The sequence below is a fragment of the Daucus carota genome, chromosome 1, assembly GCF_001625215.2.
Source record: "Daucus carota subsp. sativus chromosome 1, DH1 v3.0, whole genome shotgun sequence".
NCBI lineage: Eukaryota > Viridiplantae > Streptophyta > Magnoliopsida > Apiales > Apiaceae > Daucus > Daucus carota.
This window is the reverse complement of record NC_030381.2, coordinates 17,435,833-17,457,723: the sequence shown is the minus strand read 5'-3', so window position 1 is coordinate 17,457,723 and position 21,891 is coordinate 17,435,833. Positions and strand designations below refer to the sequence as shown.

At 34.4% G+C, this 21,891-nt stretch overlaps 2 protein-coding genes and 1 pseudogene across 2 annotated transcripts; all 3 read right to left on the bottom strand.

The window, feature by feature from the left end:
* Window positions 1–3,867, bottom strand: LOC108218384 (probable protein kinase At2g41970; annotated as a pseudogene).
* Window positions 3,868–12,721: 8,854 nt separating this feature from the next.
* LOC108208259 (abscisic acid 8'-hydroxylase 3) lies at window positions 12,722–15,474 on the bottom strand. The gene is made up of 9 exons (XM_017378781.2): window positions 14,910–15,474; window positions 14,517–14,835; window positions 14,276–14,428; window positions 13,917–14,183; window positions 13,758–13,844; window positions 13,569–13,647; window positions 13,372–13,478; window positions 13,169–13,287; window positions 12,722–13,065 (listed from the first exon to the last, which is right to left on the bottom strand). Exons 1-9 carry the CDS (start codon window positions 15,110–15,112, stop codon window positions 12,975–12,977), a joined length of 1,425 nt encoding a protein of 474 aa, XP_017234270.1. The 5' UTR covers window positions 15,113–15,474; the 3' UTR covers window positions 12,722–12,974.
* A 557-nt stretch (window positions 15,475–16,031) lies between these two features.
* On the bottom strand, window positions 16,032–19,101 carry LOC108208270 (transcription factor VIP1). Its single transcript, XM_017378792.2, has 4 exons — window positions 18,571–19,101; window positions 18,159–18,291; window positions 16,998–17,082; window positions 16,032–16,505 (listed from the first exon to the last, which is right to left on the bottom strand). The coding sequence occupies exons 1-4, from the start codon at window positions 18,981–18,983 to the stop codon at window positions 16,240–16,242; spliced, it is 897 nt and encodes a 298-aa protein (XP_017234281.1). The 5' UTR covers window positions 18,984–19,101; the 3' UTR covers window positions 16,032–16,239.
* Between the last annotated feature and the right edge of the window lie 2,790 nt (window positions 19,102–21,891).

Here is a 21,891-nt window from a genome sequence, read left to right as displayed (position 1 = left end):
TTAAGAAATATTAGCCAGTTTTGCATTCTCAGATGTAGAACTTTCTCTTGCCGTAACAAGAACAGCCTGCAACCTGCAAACTATCATAGGCTTCTACAAAAACACATATGAATAAATTAGGGGATGGTTTTATTATGTGCAGAATAGAGAAGTCAACATTATCCTACGTACAAAATCATCAGACAGAAGGACGTTGCTGGATCTGACATCACGATGTACAATTGGAGGCTGAACCTTTTCATGTAGAAACTCAAGGCCTCTCGCTGCACCATAAGCAATTTTAACTCTTTCGACCCAACTATGAACAGGACCGGGTTCAGCCCCTTGTACACCCTTCCTCCCTGTGCCAGTATAATTTAAAACAGTAAATTACTTGTTATAAATCTAATATATATACTACTGTGAAATCTTTCTGTCGTACCGTGTAATACGTCATGTAGTGATCCTATAGTGGCATATTGATATGCCAAAATTTTATTATTGTTCTCTAATCAATAACCAATCGACTCTGTGAAATGATAATTCTTGAGTCTCGATACCATGGAAAGCTGTCAGAAGACTAGAAGGCCATATAATATTAACAAAAGTTAAATGAGATGACAATATGAACAACATTCAGTATTACTCCTTCTGTCCCATTTAATTCTATACGTTTCTTTTTCACTGTTCGACAAGCACTTCAATACTCTTATAAAACATAGTTCTATAACTTGTTTTTAAAATTTTCTTTTTCTGAATAAAAATATAACATTCAAACTTTTATACAGAAAAGAAAAATCTTAAAAATAAGTTATACAACTAGAGTAAAGTTCTATGGAGACCACTTTTATTGGAGACCGTGGAGACCACTTATGTTCTGCAATCAAAACACTATAAAATATATTATTTTGTGAAGTATGTTCAACAAATATGATGTATTCATTAAAATTGTTGAAGATCATCTATGTTTCATAAGTATATAATGTATGTTCTCCAAGTTGAACAATGTCCTGCAAACTAAATATGTTTCGTAGAATATAATATTTTGTAATGTTCTACATGCGGAACTTATATGATATTCAAGATTTTAAAGTGAAATAATGATTTTGTACAACATGATGTGCAAAACTATACGTTTTGCAATATTTTTATGCAATATTTCACTTGGAGAATGGTCTCCACGGTCTCCAATAAAAGTGGTCTCCATAGAACTTTACTCTATAGAACTATACTTTACGAGAGCTTTAAAGTCCGTGCCGCGTCCCCATCCCCCAATGTATATAACTCAGGGGGGACGGAAGGAGTACATAATAAAAATGGTACTGCATTCTCCTGCGCTGTAAAATCAGAGTCTGTCTCTTGGGAAGAACCAGTATGAAGCTTCTTAATTGCAGCACTTGCTCTGTTGTTCAAGTTTGCATAGAAAACACGTCCATAGGAACCTTCTCCAATCAAAGATTTTCTGCCAAAGTTACCAGTTATCTTATTCAATTCATCTAGCGGCAAAGCTGGTGTTTCAATAGGTAAAACTTTGTTTGCACCTCCACCTCTTACCATCCCAGAACCTCTTGGTTCTCCTCTATTGTTGCCTAAAGAATAATTAGACATCAATAAGTACTATAGACCATAGTAAATACCATATCATAGTTGTAACAGTGTGCTATAAGAAACCAGACATCTTTCAGACTTTTAGTTGCTGAAGAATGCAGCCTGTAACGGAAAGCTAGATCTATATCTGAACAACAATTAAACAAATGGCAAATTTTACCTCCTGTCCTCACTCTAGGAGGTGCGGTATATAGAATAGAAGGTGAACCGCCGCTCTCCTCTTCTGCATCTCCACAGCAATTCTAAAAAACAGCACAACAATGTAATAATATGCCCTAGTCCCTACCTACAACAATTGTCTATGGAGGTTAACCGCAAGAAGTGGACCGTACAGAAATTGTTGTTCTCTTCATATCATTTAGAATGAGCTTTTACCGATTTAAAAGGTGGTATAAAATAAAGGGGAAAACATTGCGTCCTATCACCTATGCTGGTAACATGCATACCTTCCTCTAACCTGCCCCAATACTTCTTGTGTTTTAGCGCCATATCAAATCTCAGCAAAGCTCTTCAAACAATTTAGAAACAAAAATACTTGTAAATATATACATATATACTGATAAAATAAATCTCATAGTCGGAGATGCAAAATAGAAAACACAAAAGTTCTAGAATACCTTTGCCCAGTAAGAATTATCTTGCAGCTTCTCGTCAGCAAATTCCACCTTATCAATTTTCACCCTCTGAAATGCATTTACCGTCTTTGGCTGGAAAAATAACACCCATCAATTTAATTTTTTTACATAAATTTAAATGTTTAAAACTTTCGCAATTTTGCAAGCAGACACAATAGAACCTAAATGTGTAAAGTCTGCTCAACCAAACCATTGACATGAACAGAAGACCACATCTATTATTTAGAACCAACTACTCTATCTTTAAACAACAATAGGTACGGAGCAAATTACAAAAACTTAAAATATCTAACCGGTACTATTTGAATTAACGCAAATTCCCCCTTTTTTTTTGTTTCATTAGTAATGCCTGTATAATACTTACCTCAGCTGAACCGTTATGTTGCTTCTTTGATGTTTTTTGATTGCTAGACTTTTATCCACTCTTCTCAAGATTTCCATTAGAATGATCAAGCTGAACTTTTTTTGTATTCTCAAGGTCCCCAACTTCATGTTCATCAGGTATTTTCTTCGATATTTTGACGCTGTCATTATTGGCAACTCGGCTGTTCTCCTTTGCACTTTCTTCATTTCGCCACCTACCGTCCTCTTATCTTTCTTTGTTTTTTTTCAGGCCTTTTGGCCGTTTTTTGGTTTAACTTCTTCTGCTTCCTTACTGTTGGACTGGATCTCATTTTCATCAGAAACCAATCTTTTTCTCTTCTTGGAACTTTTCCCCTTCACTTTAGCAGATTCGATCAAATCATTAACATCTGAAAGCTCCTCAGATTTCTTCTTAAAGTTGTCGAATTCTTTCTCTACAGTATCAGGTTGGTATGCAACAACACCTTTTTCACTTTCGCTTCTCTTTTTCTTTTTCTTCTTGACAACTTCATCCAATACAGCAGTACCACTCATAGTATCCTTGGTATTTCCATTTGTTCGTAATTCTGTAGCAGCATCCAATGTAAATGGTCCAAATCCAAATATTCCTGATTATGTTGAAGATAATTGCTTAATCAATAGATTACCTCGATTGTTGATATTGTTGTCAGTTGTTTCAACATGCTAACTGTACCAAAAAAAGAGAGAAGGTTTTAATGCATGAGCCAAAAAAACTAATAAATGAAATAGCTAGCTTCCTGCCACTAAACATTATTATTATTATGTCAAGCTAAAGAGTAAAGAGAAAGCCAGCTCCGGGCCAAAAAATGAAGTTGTGTTTAAAAGAAGGCTGGACGGGCTAGAATGAAATATATAAGAGGAAAACAAAAGCCTTGTTTTAAGATATGTGAAGAAATGGTGAAAGAAAGAATGATTATTTATTATTTTAGAAAATGAGGCATAGCTTACCAATAAAAGAGTATAAACTAATAATTATTCATACACGTGTTAAGAATTTAGTATAATTTCAATTTCTTTACCTGTCAACCTATTTCTAAGTTGAACACACCCTGTAGTCCTGTATATTACAGCTTGTCCAGTTGGAACGATGAAAAGAGGTTGTAAATTTTATAATACTTGGTGTGTATTAAAAAGGAGTATTATTTTCACTTACATTCAATTTGTACAAGAACTCAATCCCCAGCATAATATAAGTTTAAATTCTCAATCCTAGCTCCTCAATGTATCTTTTACAAACCTTATAGTTGAACATTTACACATACTCATTTTTTCAACTCTCCCCACTTAAATCCTGCACTTCCACTTTCTATTCCTTTACAATTGCTTATTTATCTCGATCCATTCCCTCTACCCAATCAGAGTGTAAAATGCAAATAATATTAGTTCACTCTCTACACAAAAAGCTCTTCGCTCCATATCATAGTACACCTAAAGTAATCTGGCATCAATGGAAACATATATGCAATAATACACCGTTTGCCCTATATAATCTGATAATTACAGGTAGCACAAAGAAAAAAGCTATGCAACAATAAGGTATGCATTTAGGAAGGCACGAACCTTGCAATGCATAAAAATGGTAATAAGCAGAACAAATGTAAGAGATTGGAAAAATCCAAAGGCCCTTCCCATTCTATTTTCAAACTCAATTTAAAAGCTTACATATTCACTTCATAAAAATATAGTACCCCAAATAAAAGTCATTTTTTTGTACAGAAAAAAAAAGAGAGGCTAATTTCTAACAGAAACAACAAATCGCAAAACCCCATCAAATACAACCATTACAACTCAATACACACGCATATACATACAAAAAAATAAAAATGCATAACTCGTATGAAAATAAAGCTAAATTGATCAAAACACATACCTCAATTTGAACTTCATATTGAGGTATAATAATGATTAATCGGCATCAAGAAATGGCTTACGATCATATTTTGATTTGAAGAGAGACGGTACAAGGAAGAAGAAGGGTTGAAGACGTAGATCGATATATGTCAACATAAATAAGATAAATAAGAGGGTGGTATTGTATTTTGATTTTTTATGACTTTTATTGACTTTTAAAATCAGGGTGTATTCAATTAGGATTTTTAAATACTCTTTAAAAGTAAAGAGGTATTGTATCAGGATTTTTAAAAAGTCTTTCAAAGTTTGAGGTATTGAATTACAACTTTTAAAGAGTTATTAAAATTTAGTTGTTATTCAATATATCAATGACTTGGGTGGAAAAATATAATTGATGACTTTTAATGACTTTCTATGGAAAATTATATATATTTCTTCAGAAAATTGTCAGGCCATTATTGTCAACATTTGACATGACTTTATCTTCCCTCAATTAACCAGTCGGTCCAACATAGGGTTCATTCTCTACAAAAAGTCTCTCCAATTCACCCTATATGAAAAAGCCTTTTCTTCTCTATTATCATTCTCTATTATCAATATGCACAGAAAAATGGGCGATGCATGTCAAGAGAATAAAAATTCGAAAGGAAAAACTGTTGGGTATAAAACTTGGACAATTGAGGAAAGTAATGAGTTATTGAATCTCATGGTTGATGCCGCAAAACGTGGTTGGCGAAATAGTAATGGTTTATTCAAGAAGGTTACCGTGGAGAAAAAGATTCTTCCTGTTTTGAATGAAAAACTCGTTTGTCAAAAAACTCATCCCCAATATCTTAGTTGTTATGCATACTATTTGCCAGTGGCTTATCAACAAGCTAAAGCTGAAGAAAAACAAGAAAGAAAGAAAATGATATAAAGCACTTAACTATTTGTCAGTGGTATAGTCTAATAAAAAATTTTAAACTAACTGCAGAGTACTTGAGTGGTTTTCAACTTTTCCTAAATGCTAAATCGTTGAAATATACCAACCAATGAATTAACAGAGTACAATCCTTTTTGAGGCCAAAAACTATAACTTGGTGATGATCATACCAAGTTAGGAGTTTTTGTGCCAGAAGAAAAGTAGGCTCTCGCCCTATAAATGGTCCAGCTAATGGCATGAATAAATATACCCTGCTAATGGCATTGCGTTAATAGTGGCAACTTAAATATCTTTAACAGGAAGGCTTCTGTTGTATCAACATTCCAAATACCAATAGACACGTTTATTAGTTCTTAACAATTGTCACAATTATGTGCAGGCTATTTATAAGAGAAGATCGAGAAGGTATGGTAATGTAAAAGGTCCAGAGGGTTTCAGAGAGGTTATTTATGATTTTAATAAAAATCTATTAAAGTATTTGAAAGTCATGAATTTGTAAAAGAAAGTCTGTTAAAGTTTTTTAAAAGTCATTGTCTTAGGAGTCGTGATTTTTTTTTTGAAATCTTAAGAAGTCAACATGACTCATTAAAAGTTCATAAAATTCATTAAAGTCATCCTCCCAAAATTTGTCATTAAAAATCATGATACAATACCAGCCCCTAAATAAAAAAGGATAAAAACGTAATTTCATATGATTTAATTGGCTCACCAAAACTCATGTTGCAGTATTATATATATATAATAGATGGATCATATATATCTTAATATTTATCTTATCAAATTATTAATTATTTCGATTCTTTCCTATATTTTATGTTAATTAGATTTTTAGTTTGTTATATTATTCCCGCATATGTTATGATTTGTGCGTGACAGTATTAGAGAGACAACTTAACATATTACATTATTATTACTTGTACTTAGTTTTTACTGTTTTTACTAAGCTGAACATTTTGTCACAGCCAAAGAATATCTTTATACTGCATTAAAACAACTGTCATGTAGTAAATGTAAACTTAGAAGAAGTTTATTTATTGTTCAAGCCTCAAGAAGAACAAGGAATAGACAACATAAAAATACGATGCTACTGTCATAGGAATGACACTAGAAGTACAAGAAGACATCATGTTGCAGTGCACGACAGATAATTCTTTGACAGCAATATTGACGAAAGTTTTGAAGACTGAACATTATTTCTCAGATAGCAAGTTTGGATTTCTTGACAACAACATGAGCGAAAATCTCACTGTCAAAATGTCCATTCCATGACCGCAACCTTGTCGCCTGAAAGTTGTTGTCTCCATGAGAATCGTTTAAATTGGGAATCTTCCGAGGCAAAATAGTGACATCAATATGTTCAAAGATCAGGCGTGTTGCAGTATCCAATATTGTAACAGACCTACAAGACTACGACAGAATCTGAGAGTCAACAAGACAAAGCTTATCAATTCAAGAGTATGACAAATCGACATCTACTAGAATTGTATTGGCTTAGTATGGAATGTTTTCAGGTTACTTTAGCTGAATTGATTAGTCTGTTTAGTTAACAAATTAGGAAAATCATATTTTCAGGCAATCTGTAAGGAACTGTCAAATGAAAATGATAGCAGTTTGTTTAGGGTTTGATAAGATGGGTCATGTTCAAGAGAAAACCATTAGAGAGAGAACCCATGGAACCTTGCATTATTTCTAGTATTAGTTAGGATTCTGCAGCAGAACTTCACAAGCAAAAAATGTCAATATCTATGTATTATGTTTTAAAATTATTTTTGAACACACACAACGATGAAAAAATATGAAAAAAATACGTATTTAGAATCTATTTAAAATTTAGAGTGCTGCAGCAGAACCTTAGTGCTTCTATGGTTCTATTTTAAGCATTGGTTCTCTCTTGAGCGCGACCCTTGATAAGATATATTTATTTTATGAGTAAAACTTGAGTTCTTACTTGTGTATGCATTTGTGTATCTATTTTAAGTATTGGTTCTCTCTTGAGCGCGACCCTTGATAAGTATATTTATTTTATGAGTAAAACTTGAGTTCCTGTTTGTGTATGTATTTGTGTATCTGATAATCTTGAAAATTAAATCTATTATTTAGGTTAAGATTTTAAATTATCAGTATTACATTCAACCCCCCTTCTGCAATACTAGGGACCAACAGTATAATTACTATTGTGATAATATCCTGTTAATCTTTCCAGGTTTGTTTTATTTCCAGACATTAATGTTTTATTATCTTAATATATATTCACATTTGCATGTTTTTCGATTAGATGATAAACTTTCATAAATGAAAGAATTATGTTTGCACGGATATCATATTTCGATACAATTCATCCACATCAAAGTGATTTCTGTCGAAGAAAGAAAGAATATGGGAGCGATAAAAAAAAATATTCTATGGATTCCGATAGTATATTGATAAAGCTATTCGTATTTCATATAATTTTTTTTTCTCTTGTAATGATCCAAAATTTATAGACAATTCACACGCACTACCTCTATCCCCTAGAACACCATAATCACAATATAAATGATGTCATTATGTGAATATATTTGTAACGTACAAATATAATTATAAAAACACATAATAAATAAATGAATTTGTAACTATTAAATGCATCAATGATAACAATCACAAATTTATATATAATTTCTATCACTAAATACATTATTCGTGTGTTTATTTTCTTTATTTTATTCACTAATTTAGTCAAATACTACTTCTCCTACTTGACATATTTATCACATAATTAATCTGACTCTCATTTTATCCGGAATCTAGATGAGTTTCCAATATTTATAATGTAACATTATTGAATGTCACAATCATTATTTTAAAAATTGGTGATTAATCATGATTAATTAATGATTAATCATTGTTCAATAAGTCGTAAAACTGATTAAATATATTATTATTGTGTAATTAATCTCTAAATAATCCGATTAATCCTTGTTTTGTACCTTTATCGATTAAGTTCGATTTAAACTTCTTATTCCCTCCGTCACTTTTTAGTTGTCACGTTTGGTGAAAAAAAAATTGTCCCTAAATAGTTGTCTCATTTTTGTTCCAATGCATATTTATACATATTTTTTTTCATATTTACCCCTTCATTATTAGTTTTAATGTTTGACTTTACAACAAATAAATATATTAATGACTTAGCATTTAATGTAATAAAAAAGGGTATGCATTGAAACAACTTGCAAAATATAATTCTTCTTAAAATGTGTGTTTTTCTACGAATCTGACAACTAAAAAGAGACGGGGGAGTATAACACTGGTGACAACTTAAATATTTTTAAGTCGTATCAAATCAATAGGTTTGATAAAGATATTTTCTACTAAAGTATTTAGCCATTAATGAAAATGTGAGTTATAAGTTCACTTGCACTTTTTAAAAATATTCATACTCCCTACACCCTCAACTTCATTTATGTCCAAACTTAAATTCTTGATATCTACATCACATTCAATATTGCACTACAATAACTAGTTATTTTTGGCACGTCTTCCTAATATACCAATTTATTGTGCAACATATTTTTCAATTATTTTATTACCCCTATATAACCTCTCAATAGGCTCATTTAGGATTTCATACCATCCAATAAAAAAATTAATTAATATGTCAATGTCATGTTTTCCCAGTACTTCCTGTGTGTGGATGCTTAGGACGCCAATTGCTACTTAGCGGTGCCTGTTATATGACCTTCAAGTGGCGTTCTTTATGCTACCTCTACATTGTTGTTGTTGATTGGTTTTTGGCTCAGGAGAATTGGATGTGGCGCCTCACAGGGGAGCTGTGAGTTCCTGGTCTTCAAGTGGCGCTCTGTGAATACTTTAGTTACTCATGCCTCGGATGATGGGCCTCAGCTAGTGGCGCTCGGCCTTGAAGTTGTGTCTTAATACCAGTTAATTGAGTGGCGCTGGAAGGAGTTGCGCTTGGAAGAGCGCTTTGGATGTCTTAGCTGGATGTTGCTGTGAGACTAAGTGCTGAGTTGCGCCTGGATACTGCGGTACTAAAAAGCACCTTTAGCGCATATTGTGGATGCTTATTTAGGCAGTTGGGCAGCCATGTAGGGCGCCAAGGGCCTATGTGGAGGCTTTTGCTTGAGAAAAATTCTAAGGCATGGAATTTAAACATTTACATAATTTGAAGCATTTGGAACAACTTGTCTTCACAATGGATAGTTGTGGACAAGTCTATAAAAACCCCTGAAATATTCTCACATTTTGGGAACGCCACATTTGGTGGAATGACTCTGGTATTTAAGCAGTGCTTGCACTCTACTCATGATATACACACCCTAACTTAATTTTGTAATACAAATATCTTTAGTGGTTACGATTTGTAATATCTAGAGTAGTAGCCATATGTAGCAAACTTTCGGGTTTAAATTTATAAAATCTTTCAGTATTTTATAAATAAAGATATACCTTGAAAATATTATGTGTTGGTTTATTATTTGCAATATCATCATAAACCGACCTGATAAATATTTATATTGTTATATTTCAAACCTTATAATGGGAGTCAAAGTGGAGGGGATACTTTTTCTTTCGAAGGTTTCACCAAGTATAAATAAACACGTAGAAAATTGAAAGAACATGTTGGAAAGCATAATAGTATTTATAGTAAAGATGGTCGAGATTTTATCAATCACAAGCAACATACTAAACTAATAAATCCAATCGAATTGAAAAAATAGGCATGAGTATCAAAAACTTTTTGTTGCAATAACTGATGTAAGTTTTAACACTGGGATAGCTATTCCACCCATTTTGTCTAGATACCAATTTTTTTAGAGTGTCTAGATATAGATTTTGTTTGAATCAAGGGATAGCATTTCAAGGACATGATAAATTTATATAGTAAATAAATCGAGAAAACTTTTACTCACTTTTAAAGTTTCTTGCCTACCTTAATGAAGAACTGAAAAAGGTTGTACTAGATTAGGAACCCAGTAATAATAAGTTTAAATCTCCGGATATTTAAACAAACATTGTTCGTGTAATGACAACCGAGACTACAAAAATCATTCTTGATGACTTGTTGGGTACTTGTTTCTATTCTTGTTGATTAATCATGCGACATATCAATCAAAGATCAAATGGTGATGCTTTTGTGGTATGTTGACAAGAAAGGAATGTATTATCGAATGTTTCTTTGTGTTGTACATAAAAGTGATATTATATCCTTTCACTTAAAGCAGGCAACAAAAATCTTTTAAATAAACATGATAATGTCTAACAAATGTACGAGAACAAGGTTATGATGAAGCTAGTAATATGCACAGATCAAATCAAATTTAACTACATCATTGTATCACATTTCGTTATTAAATTCACCACAATCGTTACCATTGCCCTTCGACCAACATACCTTCTTGAGGAGGATGAGAAAGCCGACCAAAAAACTATTCCAGCACTGTGATTGATTACTTATCTACTTAATCTACTTAGTACAGGATATCTGCAGCTCACCTAATGATTGACCTCGTTGGTACTTATTATAAATTTATTTCCTACATCTATTTCCGCATCATGTGGCATGTCACATGTGTCATTAATAATGTAATTTCATCATTTGATGTAGGATCACAACCTTTAGTGTCTTATTTATTTATTTCATAATGCTAATTGGTAGCTTTTTCAGCTTTGTGTAGTATATTAGAAAATGGAAAGTTCGATGCATATTTTTAATTTAATATATCTTGATGTATTTTTGGAAACTAAAAAGTGGAGTTTGTTCCTTACTATAAGGATTTAAAATTTTATATTTAGTAGAATTCATAAATAAATGAGTTTAAATGATTAGTTTGAAATGAGTTATGTGGTTCCTTGAGTTGTAAAAACTTGAATACCACATTAAATTGATAATGATAGGCTTGTGGTTTTATATTACATCACATATGCAAGTGTAGTGTACAACTACTAAGGTGCGTGAGTGTGCATGGTGATAGTGGGTGTCTCATGTCACCTATGTCTCGGCATCTCGTGTACGCGAGACGACGTGGACAAAAAAGTTTATGATAGACTTGAAAATTCATGATTTTTGTATATTATGTACAACACTATTATTAAGCACTATTAAATTCTCTGCTCTCTTACATTGAAATATATACATAGTTTTGACGACCATGATTTGTGAAGTTTTATTATTAAGCACTATTAAATTCTCTGCTCTCTTACATTGAAATATATACATAGTTTTGACGATCATGATTTGTGAGTTTTGTAAAACGCTTGATGACACAATGGTTTCTTGATCATTTTTATTTCCTGTAAAGCGATAATGATTGGTGTGCTCTTTTTTCTTTTTCTTTTTTTGAAATATAAGATCGATTTCAATCAATAATCAAAACATCCGACAAGATTGTCTCCGACAAATAGAATGGAGGAGACGAGATAACAACCCAGCTGTTAGGTAGACATGAAATTCTAGTCAATTCATGAGCTACCTTATTTGCCTATTTTCTAATAAACTTAACCGAGATATCACCTCGATTTCTAACCATTTCCTTGCATTGCTGCACTAGAGTTCCCAACTCCATATAATCCAGGAAGTCCTTGTTTACAGCATTTACTCCTAGGGCTAGAAGCGAGTCACTCTCAACAACACTATCTCTGCTTCTACAACACTCGTAGAGCCCTGGAACCTCGCTGTCTTCCCTGAGATATAGTGCCCTTCATGATTTCTGAGCACCATTCCTATAGCGAAAGAACTCTGTCCTTGCTTAACAGATGCATCCACATTTAGCTTAAGGGTACCCAACTCAGGACGTTTCCATCTTTGATCTTGCTGCTGGGGACCAGTTCTCAGATGAGGTACTGTCTTTATCTTCCTGCTGTTCACAGTTTGCCACTCTTCAACCTGCCGTGCTCTTCTTTCCTATCTTCCTATATACAGTTGTGATAATTGTTTGTTTACGACCTTCGTGCTTATTTTGTTAACCGGATGTCTGATTTTATCGACTGTTCTTTCCTACACTCAACACGTCTATTTGGAGTTTGCCAGGTTATATGATCCTCGACTATAATCTGTGTGGAAATTACTATCAGCCATAACTGAAATTCATTTCTCGATTACATTACGCGCTTTTATGAAATTCAAACATGTTTCTGTCTTGGAAGGTGCAACTAGTCAATAGTCTTATGTCTGTTTATTCTCACGGCCTGGCTCCATGTTGAATCAAATATGACTCGCAAAGTCGTCTGAACATTATTCCAGTAATTAAGTTTCTGGAGAAATGTCAAAATACAATAGAGGATGCTTGTTTGGAGGCCACATTCATGTTCGGGGACATGTTATTTGAGTACTTATAATTAGTACACGTATCGGAAATTATAGCCACTTTATAGTATATAACTTGCAACATATAGATTATATAACCAACAGCTTGAGGCTAGTCTCTCAGATTCTTTGGTTCATCTACCGGAACATTTGAAGATCAAAACCTGTCCTTCTCCGTCAACACAGACAAATTCATTTTTGCTAATTTCCATTCTTGCTTATTTCCGGACTTACAAAACTTTGATAATGCTTACAGTATGTTTACCAAAGAAAAAGATACAGTTGTCAGATTTGTTCACAGTGCCTCAACTTTGATTGGTAACTTGTTCTTTGGCATCCGGACTAGTGTTGCATGGACACTGTCATCTTTCTCTAAAGCTGTCCACCTGCAGCCAAGGCAACAGTTTTACAATAGAACGTGTATTATTTTAGCACCTAAATCTTTTTGAGAAAATAGATGTATCAAAAGGAGTTTGATGAGCAAATTACTTGTATCTGCAGACAAGATGATGAACAAATATACAAAGCTCCAGCTTTGCAAGGTTGATTCCAGGGCACATCCGAGGTCCACTTCCAAATCCAAGGTAGCTAAAGGGCTTTATGGGTGACTGCAATTGAATTTAATGTTTCAAAATATTAAAAAGTCGAATGGAAAACGTCTGTAGTCAGGTGATGAGCTGAGAATTGCTTACATCGAACCTAGATGGATCAAACTTTTCAGGGTCCCGGAAATTCTCAGGGTCATGGTGAATCGACACGACATCCAAATTAACAGCCCAACCTTTCTTGATATCACAACCTTAAAGGAATATTTTAAAAATAAATAAAAAGGTTCGCACTCTATGTTGCAGCTGGGACATTACTGTTACATTTAGTTGAGAATTTATACCATTAATCTGAAAATCCTGAGCAGCTTTTCTTGAATACCAAGGTAAAATTGTTGCCATACGAAGAGTTTCACTAATAACCTGATTTAGGAAGATTAAACTGATCTAGGAAGAACTAAAACAATGTCGACGTAGCTAAATATTATGGAAAATATGAAAATCTTTACTACAAATTACAGTTTAGTGCTTACTTTTGTTGTGTAAGGCATGTTTGTTACTTCTGACCATGTGAGACTTGACCCTGTCTTTCTGTTATCTAGAATTTCCATGTGTTCTTTCTGCAGAATGAGAATTAGATTGTTCAGTAGTAGTAATCTTAAATTTTTTAATAAACATAGAATGCTTTTTACCCTGAGACGCTCCAAAACATCTGGATTTTCCGCGAGAAATTTGATGAGCCATGTCAGAGCTGCAGTTGTTGTATCATGTCCTGCAACAAGCAATGTTAGTATGTTGTCCTTCAACTGTTTATCTGTCAGTTTATCATCTTGATCTTCTCCAGAGTCATTTTTAGTATGTTTCTGTATCAGCGACTCCAGGAAGTCCTGGTGTACACTTTTTCCTGATCTTCTGTTGGAAATAATTGAATCAAACATGGCATACATCCTATCGCGTGCCTGATAAAGAAAATGTTTATCAATTTATAGCTCTTGTAATATTTTTGTTCTGATGAGATACAAATTATTGTTACATTAATCTTCAAGCATACCTTGATACCTCGATCATAAGCAGTTCCAGGAAACTTAAGTGGTAAGGATGCAAATGAAGAAGAAATGGATTTGAAATTAGTTCGAAACTTTTCTTGCTCTGTACCAGTAGGTTCCAAGCTCATGATCATGTTTCCTATCACCTTTAATGTGAACTGCAGAACAGGAAAATCATGGCTTATTTACTTGTGACTACCGACGACAACCTTCTAATATAACAAAAAAATAAGAAAAGAGCTCAACTGTAGAAGCCTCTTCAAGAACCAAAACCTCCCGGTCTAGCCACTGGTCTAATGTTTCAGCAGCCAAAGTATTCATAAACTGGAAATACTTTTTAAGGCTATCAAAAGAGAGAGGCTCAGCAATTAATCTACGGAGCCGCTTATGTTCTTCACCAGACTGTTGCAGCAAGCTTGTCGGGCCAAGCACTTGTTGTCCGGTGTAGAAGAGGTTTAAGGTAACCAAACCATCTTTTCCTGTCAATAAAATCTTGCCTGCATCTCTCCCTGTCATGAAAATCGTATACCTACCTAGCACATAGCTCTTGAACACCTTGCCGTACCTAGTACACAGGTTAGATAAGAAATGATTAGCGCTGGCTTATATTGTCATGTCGCTTAATAGTTGTTAAAGTACCTCTGTTGTCTAGTCTTAATGAAGCTGTAAATCCCCTGAGGACTCGAAAATTCTGACAGAAATGATTTACTTTCACCAACAACCGGCCAACCCAGGTTGCCAGGAATCCCCTCTAACCCCTTCGGAGAAGCCCATACAATTCTCCACAATACAACTAAAACCACAAGGAACAACGCGAGAGCAATCAACATGCTAATGGCCATCACCCCTCTCGTCTGACGCAAAGTATAAAAACTCTGAAAGTACTGACAAGCGCGATTATTTGTTGAACCACTTGACGTCTGATTGCTATATATGCGCGTTAATTGTAAGCCTTTTTCCAACCGCACATTCTACATTGTCGTTACCGTTAACATACCTCAAGAGCATTGCATATACTGACGGCATGGTGTCAACTTATTAGCATAGCATAGCATACATCGCAACAAAGATAATATGCCATGCTTTTGTTAGTATCGCCTTGTGTAACTGTAAGTGCCTTTCATCATGTATTGTCTTGGCCTTATGATAGAAGTTATCGAAGTTATGCAGGCCACAGCTAGCTCTATAACCAATGGATAATGTGATCCTCCTCTATTCCTCAGTTGCTTCTCAATTTGTTTGCTCATCTCCATACTTTACCAAGCTCCCAAATATAAAGAATGTTACGATTTTGGGACGGCTCTGTGATTTCATAATACTACCATTTCAACAAAAAAGACGCAGAGATATTATAATCTAGAAAGAGTGCTGTAGTTATCGCATCAAATACAGATTTTTAACATGGATATTGGCGTGAACAAATTTAAATTTTTTTGTCTTGTAAGGGTATGGTTAAGCATCAAGTGTTCACTTGAATTTATATTTTGTTAAGATTAGAATTTGGATTTTGTTTTAATTATCTAATGATTAAACTAATTATTATTATATTAAAGTAAGTTAATTTGTAATCAAGCAGAGAAATATATTAGAACATTCACCACTGACCTTATGAAACAACTTCAAAAGTATTTTTTCTCTCCAATTTGTTTCATTTATCCTGACCAGAGTTCCACCATTTGATTCATTAAAATCATCCAGAGTTCCAGACTAATAACTAGATACCAAATATACATTAGTACATAACATACATTACGATAAGAAGGCCACACAAAAATTATTACTGAACTAGGACTAATTGATTGATTCATATAGTATATCTGACAAACAATTCAGCATCTTAAATGCGGACATATATATATATATACATGCATACTGTACATACACATGTTCAAGATGCTACCTTGAACATAATCAGCTATATTTGTAGTAGATTTATCATAATCACCGGAGCAACACTGGCCGTTAGCCGTTAAACTCTTTGATCATAGTTTGGGAAGCTAGCTTGTGGCTGACCGTGTCGAGCTTCATCATAATTAATAGCTGACGGAGGTATGCGAGTAGGCTGCTGCTGTTGAGCCTGATATCCTTGATGGTTGATGAAGTTATTGTACATCTGTGGATGGGAGGAAAATTGAGGTGGCAAAGCTTGGTTGTAACTGTTTCCATTGAGAGGTGGTACCTGCCCTGTTTCTATCTTAAGCCGATTCACTTCTTCCCTTAGTGTTTCATTAAGAGCTGCTTCAACAAAAGATGGATAGTAAATGACTTGTAATAAGCAATACACTGATAAAACATTCTTTATTTTCAACAGGTCAATTACGGAATTTAAATTAGCACAAAAACATGCCTCGACTGACCCCTTATGCACAAGAGAAGAGGGGTATCCACTATGCTACATTGTTATGGACATATACACACAACTTACCCCCACTACCATGAGTGAGGAAGACCTAAAAGGCAAGAATCTAGAAGTTCAATACTGATAACTGATCAAGCACTCAAATGTACTGGCACACCTACTCTAGTTGTATAGTAAAGTAATATCTGCTCATCTATTATATACAGGCAAAGAAGTGGATGCAATTTGCAAGATATTCATTTTCTCTGCTGTGGCGAGTACTGGTTAATTATTCAACATTTTCATAATGTAATGCGGAACTGTTAGAGGCAATATACCGCAAGTCCCTTGCAACTTTCAGGAATATAATATAGTTATTACATGCATACCGTCTCTAAGCTGCGCCTGTTGTTCCAAAGCTTGTAACCGCAGCATGAGCTCTTTGTTCTCAATGGTCATCCCACTTGTGTCTCTCTGTGTCACATGTAAAGTACAAATGTGAGTTTGATTGTGTTTTGATTCAAAATTCTTGCATTTCTTAAGAAAAATTGTTGAAAGCTAAATTTTCTTGCAGCTTTCACTGTCATGAAAGAGACATATATTGATTGGGGAGCAACTTAATAAAGCTAAATTAAGCTCCAAGTGCATAAATAGATCAAGGTTTGTAGCACAATGGATTTACTATATAGCACTGTTATTCACACACTGCAGTAGACTGTAGACAGAAAGGTGAAAGGAGTCTCTCTATGCCTGTGCACAGGGACTGGATTGATGTGGAAGACTTGAGCAATTTTTTTTGACATAAATCAGAAAATATACATGCACAAACTGAAAGTATTCTAATTTACATAAATCTCCTAAATCACAATTTGCAGTAAATAAAGTATAATTAGCAACAAAAAAAAAAAACTTTCAAATGTTGTAAATGATACAGCCGAATGTTACTGGGTTTTTTGTAACTGATCAGTCGAGAGAAAGGACATAAAAAACTTGAGACAGAAGAAAACACCGGAAACACGGTGCCAACTGCCAATCTTATTTAAGGGGCCTTTTATTTATTTATGATGCAATATATTACAATTAACAGCCGTCTTGATTTTTACCAAATTCAATGAAATATTTTACTGAATAAAACTAGTTATGAAAAACTATGGCTTTATTGTTGTTTTTGAATAAAATCATGATTACCTTGGTCAAATCTAAAAAATCATTGTACACTGAATCCAGATGACATAAACACGTGAAAAATTAATGATTTCTGTGTTATTTTAAAAAGAAGCATGCATAAACCCCTTCAATATTTGTAGTCACAGACATCCCAAGTCATACTCTAAGAATTTCAACTAGTGACCTATGTGATTTACACATGGTAGGTAACAAAACAAAATCCAGTACTAATCAGTGCACTGCTATAAACTATTGACTCTACTCATTTTCCATGTGTGGATTTTATGAAATTTCTTGAAATACATTAATTCTTGCACAAACAAATGACATTCTATGAAATCCATCAATCTCGCAAGAGACTAAAAAATAACGTGATATGGTACCTGCATCATTGTGACTTGTGCAGAGAGGGTGGTTGCTTCTGACTGAAGCGTCTGCACTTTCCTCTCTAGCTCACTAGTATACCTCACCTTCCGCTCCTTCGACCGTGCTGCAGACTGCCTATTCGCAAGAATCCTGTGAACATATCACCACAAAAACATCATTTCAACTATCAAAATCAAATGCTGTTTAGCCTTCCTTCTATAATGTCTTTCCCATGTGTACTTGCATATTCCTAAATGTGACTTAGACATAAACTTGAACCAACAACTAATCAACATTCTAGTTTCCTACGAACATAAATATCGACAAATCGACACAAAAATACAAAAAGGTCACACCTTTAAGCAACAATTATTCAATATTTATATAAATAGAACGAACTAAAATCAAAATTTGATGCACACAGAATACCTTTTAGCTCTTTTGGGGTCAACTAAAGAAAGCTGAGCCATCTCATCAACCCCCACACACTTCTTGTCATGCTCAAACGACGTCGTACTAACCCCATCACCCAAACCACTCTGCTGATTCAGAGTCTCACAGTCAAAGAAATCATCATCAACAGAAAGGCTTCTAAAATGGGTTGAAGAAGAGCCAGTGGGCCCCACTTGTTTGGACCTCTTGGGTTCACAATCTGGGCCGTAGGATGAGTCAGAATCAATGGCTAGAGACGGGACGTCCAGATTAAACAAGTCCATGTCATCTAATAGTATGTCGTGGAAGAAGGACTCTGAGTGGGCCCGTCTGTGGTGGGCCATGCGGGGGAGTGGGTCAGGCGTGGTTTGGGTGGCGCCGGGGGTTTTTCCGGCGAGGGTTGGATCCATTGGGATTGGAGTGGACAAGGAGGTGAGTGCAGAACGGGGGTTGTAATTTGTGGGATTTTTTTGATTAGTTTGGTGTTAGGTGGGAATAAAGTTGTTTTTTTGTGTTCCAAAACAGTCAACTAGTGTGAGATAATTTCACATTACTAATATGCGTTTGAGATAGCCACTTTTTTTTAAAAAAATATAAAAAGACCACTTAAAAAATGCCACTTAAAGGCAAGTGAATAAGATATCTAATTTGAGCAAGTCCAACGTTCTGGTAAATGCCTTACAAATATAATTAAATATCCTAATGACTTAGGACATCATTTTAATATATCATCTCCAACAGCATGCCTCATTTTTGTGCCTTATTATTAAAATAATAATGTATTTGAATTGTTATCGGAGGGAAATGAAAAGGAGAGAGGAGAGAGATGTAGTGAAATGATATGAAACTATTTTTTTATTGATAGGACATGCATAGTGGTGCCTCAAAAATAAGGCACTTGTTAGAGCAAGTCCAAGGGTGTCTTAGTGGGTGCCTTATAAAAATAATAAAATATGATGTCTTAGTATTTTAGTACATCATTTTTATACATTCACTCCAACAAGAAGTCTTATCCACAAGCCCTATTATTAAAATAGTAATATATTTAAATCATCATCGGAGGGAAATGAAAATGAGGGGAAGAGAGAGATGAAAGGAAACTATTTTTTTATTGATTGACATGGTTTAGGACAACCCCTTCAAGCCCTATTTTTGAGGCACTCTCTCTTCTTGCCCTATCCCATATTTTATAATAAATTCCTACCAACACTCTCTTTCTCTCTCTACTTTATATTATGTTTTAATGATGAAAGTGAACTTTTAATAATAAAATATTAAACATATAGTGAAAATAAGGCACATTGTTGGAGTTGAAATTGGTAGAATATGTCCTAAAGTACTAGGACATAATTTTTTATATTATATTTAGGGCTCCAACTAGGACACTGTTGGACTTGCTCTTAAGGCATCACTAGGACACTGTTGGATCAATATTTTTAAGCAACTGCCTTATATTATGACTTTGGACACTAAATAGGGCAGCTGTTGGACTTGCTCTTAGTTGTTACACATCATAGTGTTTTAAGGCACCAGACATTGTTGAAGCATTAATTTGCTTCAGATACCTTAAATTTTGATTTAGGACATCAATATAGTGCACTCTTGGGCTTGCTCTTAGTGACGCGTGAACATTTCTATAAATGGTCACGATATATTTTTATCTTCTCTATTTTTGTTGCAAACTATTGTATATGATGTTTTGATTTATGTTTTGATTCAAATAATGTAAATTTCTCTGAGTTTAAAAGAAAAAAACACTTCCTCATGTACCTTATTCTTCTCTCTAGCTGCTCTTTCTTCTTTTTTATTTGCTTAGCAGCCGTCGGAGGTTTCACCGGATCTCTACCGGTGGAAAACCCCAAAATCCTTTATTTCCTTTGTGTTTTCTTTCTTTCAATAAAACTTATTTTAAAGTTTTGATTGCCCCAAAAATATTTCTTGGTAGGTAAGATTAGTCTGTTTTTTCTTAAGTTTTGGCATGAGTTTATTTTTTCGGATCAAAGGATTCAAAGTCTCTTCCAATTTGGCCTTTTTTTATATCAATTCGACGGAAGTATGGATTTCTCGTTCTTCCTAATGACTTTGTTTTCGAAAGTGGTTTGAGTTATTGTTAACGGAGAAATCTGGTTTGTTAACAAAGATGAGGTTCGCGGCGTGAATCAAGATTCTCTACGGCGTAATTATCGGAGGTGGTTGGTGGTTTGTTATGGATGTGGCTGCAATTGTAAGCAAAGGGTTCTAGATTGCTAACTGGAATAGCTCTCAAGAATGATCGATGCCTACAATCTGCCTACGTACCCCTATTTATAGGGGATCAAGCTGGTACGTAGTTCTTTCTCCTAAGAGACCCAAGTGGGCTGGGCCTCCCCTTTTGATATCTTCCTCCTGGAAGGGGCCTAATACGATGAGGCCTAACCTTGGGCCTTATAGACTCTCGAGCACCCAAGGCTTACCCCAAATGCAAGTACACTACTCTACTCCCTGACAGGGACAACCCGCCAGACTACAGAGATAAAGCCTTCCAGGGCGCGTTTTTTCCTTAATCTCTAGCTCCCAAAGAGGACAACTCCTCAGACTACAAGGTAGAGTCTTCAATAAGCCAACAGTAGGGTCTACATACACACCCAGGTTCGTCCCCCTAAGTAGGACGTATACCCTTCTGTTCTTCAAATAATGTCTTTTATTTGTTATTTTATCTGCCTCCATCCAATCTGGGCGCGCCTAGAAGATAGGGCGAATCCTGTCTTCTAGAATTGTCTAGGTTGTCTTGTTTAGTCCCATCATAGTCCAGTATAATCTTCCCTCATGGGCCTGGCCCACTTTAACAGAGAAATCGTATTTTTGTGCATAAAAGTTATCTTGTTTTTGTGGGTTTGTTTCCCAAATCCAAGGATTGTCTTGGTTTAGCTAGTATTTCATTTACACATTTTCAAATCTAAGATTGCTAGTTTGTCAAGTCTGGTTTTGATTTTTTTGTTGTCTCACCGTTTGTGTGAGTTTTGTTATTTTCTCACCGTTTTTGTGAGTATGGTGCATTCTCACTCGGTAGCTCAAACTGGTTATGACGGAAGCGAAAATCGTGAAGCATGTGTATATATCATATTCAACAAATCACGTGATTTTATCTCCAAGAAGAATGGATTAATCACTGATTGTTTCTATGTTTTGACTGTTCGATGTGATTGTTTATGTAGATGACGTAAGGCTTTTTATTATTGAACTAACTCATTAACAAAAAAAAGAAAAAAAACACTTACGTTCACTTTTATGTAATAGAACATGAAAAAATTTAATAATAATTCTAAAAAATATTTATAA